At 57.9% G+C, this 8,263-nt stretch overlaps 1 protein-coding gene across 1 annotated transcript in view; it reads right to left on the bottom strand.

Moving 5' to 3' along the window:
* TIE1 (tyrosine kinase with immunoglobulin like and EGF like domains 1) overlaps window positions 1-8,263 on the bottom strand; it is a 24,523-nt gene that overhangs the window by 7,415 nt on the left and 8,845 nt on the right. The window contains exons 8-14 of the mRNA XM_006153740.3: window positions 6,917-7,065; window positions 6,550-6,694; window positions 4,069-4,227; window positions 3,796-3,933; window positions 3,332-3,628; window positions 2,601-2,891; window positions 2,107-2,297 (exon numbers count right to left, since the gene is read on the bottom strand). Coding sequence (XP_006153802.1) covers window positions 2,107-2,297; window positions 2,601-2,891; window positions 3,332-3,628; window positions 3,796-3,933; window positions 4,069-4,227; window positions 6,550-6,694; window positions 6,917-7,065 — 1,370 coding nt within the window. The remainder of the gene's footprint in view (window positions 1-2,106; window positions 2,298-2,600; window positions 2,892-3,331; window positions 3,629-3,795; window positions 3,934-4,068; window positions 4,228-6,549; window positions 6,695-6,916; window positions 7,066-8,263) is intronic.

Below are 8,263 nucleotides of genomic sequence, written 5' to 3'. Positions count from 1 at the left end.
TGTGTGTGTGTGTGTGTGTGTGTGTGTGTGTGTGCATTTGTGTGTGTGTGTGTGTGTGTGTGTGCGTGCGGGGGCTTCTGCACAGAAGCAGAAGCAGAGACTACCCCTGTCCACCTTCTTGGTGTCTTTCCACAACTCCGTACTAGGCCAGGACCCGCAGACAGCAAGACCATAACAGAGGAACGTCCACTTCCCTCAGCTGGGTAGGACGTAGACCACCGGGCCAAGGTGGGTAGCAGGAAAAGGAAGTAGCTGAAAGGGACCACAGGAATGGCTGAGTCACAGCTGGAAAGAGGCTGAAGACAGACCTTGGGGGGCCGCCCTAAGCGAGGCTGCCCTCGCTCAATGTGCGCGAGCTGAGGACACGGGTAACGTGGACTCACACGACCCATGGATGGGAAGGCACACACCAGAATGCACACACATGTTCTTATGGCAGCACCACAGGGGGTGCATCCATGCATCCATGCACGGGTACACATATGCACACATGCGGGCATGGAGGTGCATGGGCACACACATCACGGACATGCATATACACACATGGGGCCATTGGCGTGACTCATACGTGGCACTCACATTCATCTGCACCCAGGTCTGCAGGCCGGCACATGTAGCAGGATGTATCTTGCTACTTATGATGGTAACATGTATGTTAAGAGCTGCTTTCCCCTTCCCCCCTCCACATTCGTACCCCTTACCCTCCCCCTCTAGCTGCACAGCCTCTGTGTGCTCTGACCTCAGAGGGAGGCGAACGTGGCCCCAAACAAAGGAGCCCATTGAGTCTCTGAATGGATTTGTTTTAAAGGCAGGGCAGAGATACCAGGCTTGGACACTAGGCCTTCTTTCATGAGGGTCAGCCCTTGAGAGAAAAGAGGGCTTTTTTGTTTTGTTTTTGTTTGTTGACATATCAAGAGCCCAGGCCTGGAGGAGAAATGGTGGATTTCAGATGGTGAGTGGCAGCTGTGGGGAAGATCTCCAAGCAGACAGGACCAGCAGGTAGGACGCAAGATGGGAGCATGTGACAAGATGAAGTGCCCCTGAGTGCCTGAAGAGGAGCTGCACTCCCTCTCCCACCCCACCTCTGAGAGTTGGCCTGGGGTGTGGAGGGGTGTGGACCACAGGAAGACAGAAAACTCAGCTTTACAGGGAAGTCAGGAAGAGGGAGCTTGTGCTTCTCAAGGGGCAATGGTGAGACCAAGGTCCGGCACAGTTCTGGCCATAGGAGGAGTCGTGGTGGAGGGTCTGAGGGACACAGAATGCTCTGCCTTCCACAGGGTACAGGGAAGCACCTCAGAGTTCTTAAGTCTCCCACAGGAGGCCCTGGGTTCGCAGGCATGGGGGTTGGGACGAGGAGTTTGCAGCATGAATGGCCTGTTGGCTGGAGGCCACAGCAGGGCTGAGGACGTCAGCCACAGATGTGTGCGGATGGGGAGGCTCCCAAGCTGGAAGGGCCTGCAAGGACAGATGCCAGCATGAAGCCTGGGTGCCCTGCGTGATATCACCGGGCCGTCTCTAGATCACACATAGAGCACATAGAGAGGGGGAACCAGGGGAGGGAGAATTATCCCCAGTTGATGGAGACCAAGCCCAGAGTTGGCCTGGAGATGTGAGGACACATGGGTCTGAACTGGGAATACTAAATACTTCTCCACGACAGAAAGTGGCTCATGAGATGACTGGGTTTAGAGCAATAGAGATGGTATTTTGCAGCCCTGAGCATTGATGAGTGCAGTCTTACACATACAATGTTGTGTACACACGGTATATACATGTAGTACTTGTAGAAATACACATACAAGGGACCAGCAGTTGGCATAATGGTTATGTCACTGGACTCTCATGTAGTCAACTGTGGTTCTAGTTCTGGACCCGGTGGTTTAAACTCACGCAGGGTGCATGTGCGTGCATGCCCAAGATTCCAAGAGGAGAATGGAGGAAAAGGGATTGCGGCATAGCCACCCCCCTGAGGAGTGATTTCTCGCTTTCTGTCTGTCTGTCTTTCTGGCAAGCACATCACCCTCTATCAAAAACCTCTCCAAAAAAAAAGAAATACACACACGAAGGGAAGGACGTGTTACCCTGGAGTGGGTGTGGGACACTGACCGATCCGGACTGGTAGGTGAAGGTGCGTCTCCGATGCAGGCAGCTTCTGCGGATGCATGCCAGGGTTAAGAGGGCAGCCAGGATGGTGAGGCAGGTGGCAGACACGGAGCCCACCACAGCCAGGATCAGCTGCCGATCCAGGCCCTCTTCGGCCGCCCGGCTCTCTTGGACTGGGCCCTCACTCTGCAGCCCTGGACGTGATAAGAGTGGCAGATTGTGGGGATGCCTGGGTCAGGGGACATGGGGAGAGGGAGGAGATTCCAGTACCAGGACATGGGGAGGTCACGAGGCCACCCAAAGGAAGGGACCAGGAGTGTCACAGAGAAGGGACAGTAGAGCATGAGAAGTGAAGGTCAGGGTCCCCAGTACCAGGGCTTGTGCCACTTCTTGGGAGGGCCCTGGGATGCCCTAGCTCAAAGGGAGGGGGTGCCATGGAGGGAGAGGGCACTGAAGCCAGCCCGGGCCTGGGAGTGCTGAGGGCCCTGCCTGCTCACCATTGCCCAGGGTGGACTCTTCTACAGTGTTGCTCCAGTCTCCGAGACCCTGGACGCTGGCCCGCACACGGAAGAGGTAGCGCGTGCTGGCATTGAGGCCACGGACGACGGTGTTTGTCTCCTCAGGCCTGTCCACGTCCATCCACAGTGGGTCTCCGGAGCCCCCGGCCACCTGCACCTCCACGACGTACTTGGATATAGGCCCAGCTGGAGCCTCTGGGCGCTGCCAGGTCAGCTGGATCTCAGAGTCAGAGAGGGCCTGGGCGTGGAGGTGCCGCGGGGCTGGAGGCCCTGGAAGACGGGTGAGAAGGCAGGGCTTAGTCAGGACAAGGCTATGTCTCTGTGAGGCCAGACACACCTCCCTACCTGGATCCCCTGCTCCTGTGGACCCCAGGATGAGGCCTCCCCGCCACGCTCCTTCTCTACCCAGTCAGCTGCTCTCTATCTCCGGCCACCTCGCCCCCACACTGCCCCTCGTTCTCCATGACCCCAGGTCCCACGGCCCCCTGACCCTTCTTCTGCACATGAACCATGTCCTCCCATGTCCTCCTGGCACAGCTGGTGGGCCCTGTCCTCCTGGTTCCCCGTGTCTTCCCTGCCTCATGCCCTCCCTGGAGCACGTTGCCAGGCACCACGTGTGGCCTGTGTTCTCTCCACACCCCCGCCATCTCCCATGACCCCCACGTGTCTCTGTGTCCCAGGTCCTCCCCTGCTCCCCAGCCTGGGCGTACCGCTGGGGGGCAGAAGCACGCGTGCGGGGGGCGAGGCGGGGCCCAGAAGGGCGCAGTGGTAGAGTCGCACATCCAGTTGGTAGTGGGAACCCGGCGTGAGTCCCGTCAGCAGGGCGGTGCGGGCCTGGGGGGACGAGACCCCCCCCCGCCGCTCCTGCCCCCGGGCCCCGTCCCACAGGCGCAGCAGGAAACCGTCGCCCACCAGCGGCCCAGGCGGCGAGGGCAGGGACCAGCTCACGCGCAGCCGGTCTGGGCCCTCCACGTGCCAGCCCTCCAGCCAGGGCTGCAGCGAGGGCTCTGGGGCCAGAGGTCGGGGTGAGAACTGTCCAGTGGGCCCTTGGGTCTGGATGGAGCAGTCATCCCCAGGGGACAGGTGGGACAACCTCCAAGGGAAAGGCAGGGGCCTCTGGGAGGGTAGGACAACAGCCCCTGGGGGACAGGAAGGGGCAATTTTGGCCTCTCACCAGGACAGTCTGTGGTCATGAGGGTGGGAGGCCCCCAGGCGCCCTCTCCGCCTTCCCCGGGCCGGCTCAGCTGCACGCGGACACTGTATCCTGTCTTTGGCCTCAGATTCATCAACGTCACATTCTCACTGGGGTCCACTGGCGGGTGGCAGCACATGCCGTTGAGTCCCAGCCCGTCTTGGGCCACCCTTCTCCCTTCTGCACCCTCTCATCCGTCCATCATCCGCCCTGTCCTGCCCCAGCCCCGTTCCCTACAGCTTGGCCCTCACTCACCCACAATGGCAGACCAGGCCGTGGTGCTGCCCTGGGGCCGGTAGTGCAGGCGGACAGAGGAGATGGGTCCATCCCCGGAGAACGAGACCAGTGGCGAAACCACGAGCTGGCGGCTCTGTCTGGCCAGGAGCCGAGGTGCCGTCAGGGGCACTGGGGGCACTGCCAGAAGACTGGGGTAAGGCATGGCCAGGCCTTCGGGGAAGCAGAGGCCTCTATGCTTTGGGCACCAAAAGCAGCTCCAGTCTTTGTTTGGACCTGGGATCCTCTGGGCTGGGGGAGACCAAGGTCCATGGCCGACCAGAGTGGCCTGGTACCTGGGAAGCTCAGGAAATGGGGATTCAGTGAGGACATGAAGGTGTCCCAAAAGATGTTAAGGAGGTAGTGACTGCTCAGATAGGGGCCTGCTCTGTCCATGCAGGGATCAGTAGACAGAAGGGGCTGGAGCCCAAGGCAGGGCGGCAACTTGGCCTCCCCTCATCGCCCACCTCTCTCAGTTAAACATGTGCTAGGGATGAAGCACCCACTCCACTCTGCCGCTGCATGTGCCTGGCCCCTAATTTGCACAACTGCCTTGTAGACAGGGCCCACGAGCCCCACAGGATGAGGGGAGAAACAGGCACAGAGACAGACTAATCTGCTTTAGGACACACAGCTAGGAGGAGATGCGGCCAGGGTTTGCCTGACCAGGCCACTTTGAATCCATCGAGTCTGTCTCAAAACAGCTTTCGTATTCCTGCCTGGCTTCCTCACTCCATGGTCACTGTCCTTATTCTAACTGCTGCTTTTCTCTCCACAGTGTATTAATACCTCATTAATTCCCTCGCCTCTTCCAGATGGACTTCTTTCTTTCTTTCTTTCTTTCTTTCTTTCTTTCTTTCTTTCTTTCTTTCTTTCTTTCTTTCTTTCTTTCTTTCTTTCTTTTAAGAGAGATATTTTTGCTATAGGGTGACTATACTTGCCAAAGAGACAGAAAGAGACAGAGAGACAGAAAGCGAGATATCACCCCCCTAGGGGGATGGCCACGGCGCAATCCCTTCTCTTCCATTCTCCTCTCAGGATTTGGGGCATGCACACACATGCACCTGGTATGAGTTTTAAGCTGCTGGGTCTTGGACTCAAACCACGGTCAACTACATGGGAATCCAACGACATAAACATCACGTCATCTGCTGGTCCCCAGATGGACTTTCTAAGAAGAATGGAAAGAAGGAAGGAAGGGGCAAGGAGGATGCATGGTGTTGAGTGAGGGAGTGTCGGGCAGCAGTAAGTATGTCAGAAAGAGGTGCTGACTTGGGGAAGACACAGGTCCAGTTCGGGTCCTGAGGAACCCTGATGCCTGTGGCTCATGCAGGGGATTTGACATCCAGGAGGTGTCTGGACATAAAGTGGGCCCCTGAGTGTACAGCTGGTAATGCACACGCCGACCTCATACCTCCATAGAAGAGGTGGCACTTCATGGCCGTCCCACCTAAGGGGTCTAGAGTTAGGACGGGGCCTGACTACAGAGCATGTGTGGCAGTTGCCAGAAAATGGCTGCAATCTTGGGACTAAACGTCTGAAGTAATGGTGACAGTCACTGCCAACAGATGGAGTACACCGCCTGTCGGGCATTGCACTGGAGGTTGAAGTGCACCAGCTAGCCCTCTCTTCACAGCGGCCCTGCCCAGTAAGCACCCACATGCCCATTTCACAGCCCGAGACACCAACTGAGACAGGTGACATTCCTTGCCTCGGGTCACAGAGCTAGGAATTGGTGGAGAGAGAATTTGAACACAGGTTGTCAGAGCCCAAAGCCTGGGGAGAGGGGAAGGCTGAGGGGGAGCCTGGAGGCAGAGGGGGATGTGAAGCGGTGGGTGGGGCAGATGGCGAGGAACTGGGAAGCCCAGTGTGACAGTGAGAAAGAGGACAGTAAGAGAGAGGGCTGATGTGGAGGAAGAAGGGGCCAGGAGTGAGGGAAGAGTGGGTGAGGGTGTGGCAGAGGTCAAGTGGCTGAAGCCCCTGGTGCTGGAGAAGGGGTGCCTGGTCCAGGGGGGCTCTGCTCTGAGCAACCTTGAGGACTGCAGCTCCTCTGGGAGGCCGAGCAGGTCACGCACTGAGCTCCATGGCCCCATATACATCTTTGTCCTATCAGTGAGTGTCCGCCTGTCTGGGTTGGCTCAGAGACTGGGAGGCAGCACCCCAGAAGCAGAGGTCAGGCACGCTTGGGTGTGTGTGGCTATAGGAGGAAGTATCGGCAAGCAGGAGTGAGAGCAGGGCTGGAGGGTGCCCCCAGTTTCTGGGCATGGGATGTTCTTGGCACATGGGACTAAGCTGGACTAAGAGACGTGGCCTAGCCTAGATCTCTGGCTGACCATAAGACCTCTTCTTTGCTTGGTGCTGGGCTGTGACCTTCGAAGACCTTGACCTTCTTGTGAGGATCCCAATCAGACAGGGACCACTCTACTCACTGTCCATTCTCCCAGCCCCCAGGACTTCACTGACCTTTGACATTAACCTTGAAGCTTCGGCTGTCGTGGCCACTGGACGTGGACACGCGGCACTCCCAGAACCCGCTGTCCCTAAGAGTCAAGCGTGGCACCTCAAACTCAGCTGTGGTCCTGTCTGGCTCCACGATGGCTTTGGTGGACTACGAGAGACAGGGAAGAGGGCCGGCTGGGGTATGTGCACCTCCCAGGCAGATACACACGTGTCTGTCTGACTGCTGACGGCACAGAGGCCCGGCGCGGCCCCTCTCCAGGCAGTCTACCCATTCGAGCCATGGCAGGGCCAGTGGGTGAGGCCTGCAGGAAGTTCTGAGAGGTTGGAGGTCCAAGGGCCAGGGATGCTGGGCAGGGGCCATGGGGCTGACCAGAAGCACGGTGCCGTCCGGCTTGTGGAGCTCCATGCTGCCCCGCACTGGCGGGAAGGGATTGCCTGTGGCTGCGCAGTTGATCCGGGGCGTTGTCTCTAAGTTGAACTCCAGTTCTGAGGCCATACTGAGGATCTGGGGGATCCGGTCTGAGGAAAGAGAGGACAGTCACCCTGGAACTCCCACAGGGGCAGACACAAGGCCACCAGAGTCTCTCAGCCCACGCTCTGCATCTCATCAGAGGCACCGCCACCTATGTGGTCACGTGAGCCCAGAAGTCAGTGAGAGCCTGCATGACCGCCCCAGCAGTGGTGCCCGACCCGGCCAGCGTGGTCCCCTAACCACACCCACATACTTCCTAGTGCCATCCTCTGCCTGAGTGCTAGTTCAGGCCTCATCTGTTCTCCTCCCTGTCTCTAGACTTCTCGGGAGTCTCCTGCTTCCACTCTACCCAGCAGCTGGGGGTCCTTTCTCAAACACAGCTCTCACTGTGATGCTGCCTCAACTCCGCCTTGCCCCTGTCTGATTAAGTGTGAACCCTTTAGCTGGGCATTCAAAGGCCCATGCTTGACCTCTTCTGACCACCCCCCCCAGTCCCCTATCCCGTGTTCTGGTACCCGTGCCTGAGTCCTCAACCCCTGGGCCTCTGCACAGGCGCTTTCCCCAGCCCTCTCTCTCTCGTCCTTCACATCCAGTCTCAGATCTCACCTCCTCCCAGAACTTTCCCTGAGCCTCTCAGATCAGGCAGGGGCTTCACTGGGCTCCTACCTACTCCGGACAGCTGCCCAGGGCAGCATGGATGGCTGAGTGGTGAGAACCCCTGCCAGACTCGAGCTCCCTGAGGGTAGGACTGGGACCATCCACAGGAAAGGAGGATGGGCGGGACTCATAGCTCAGTGGTTAAGTGTGTGTGTGGAGAGCCAGAAACCACACGGCCAACTCTGGTTTGAGTCCAGGCCCTGGTGACTTGAAGGACACATGGAATAAATGTGCATGAGTGCCCAGGACCCTGAAGAAATGGAGAAATGGAGGAGAAGGGATTGCAGCATGGCCATGCCTCCCTTGGGAGGTGCTTTTTCCTTCCTTGCAAGTGCACACACTTTCTGGCGATAAATAATAAAAAAAAATACATCTTAAAAACAAAACCAAACCCAGGCCAGCCAGTGTGTGGTGGTGAAGGTGGCTGGATCCACGCAGACACTGTGGTTCACATCCCAGACCTGGTGGCTTGAAAAACACACCCTGTACTTGTTTGCACATGCATGCCCCAAATCCTGAGATGAGAATAGAGGAGAGATGGCTGAAGTGTGACCATTCCCTGTGTGTGTGTGTGTGTGTGTGTGTGTG

Source organism: Tupaia chinensis, unplaced genomic scaffold (assembly GCF_000334495.1).
Source record: "Tupaia chinensis unplaced genomic scaffold, TupChi_1.0 Scaffold000387_1, whole genome shotgun sequence".
NCBI lineage: Eukaryota > Metazoa > Chordata > Mammalia > Scandentia > Tupaiidae > Tupaia > Tupaia belangeri.
The sequence above is the reverse complement of the archived record's forward strand: the minus strand, read 5'-3'. Positions and strand labels throughout refer to the sequence as shown.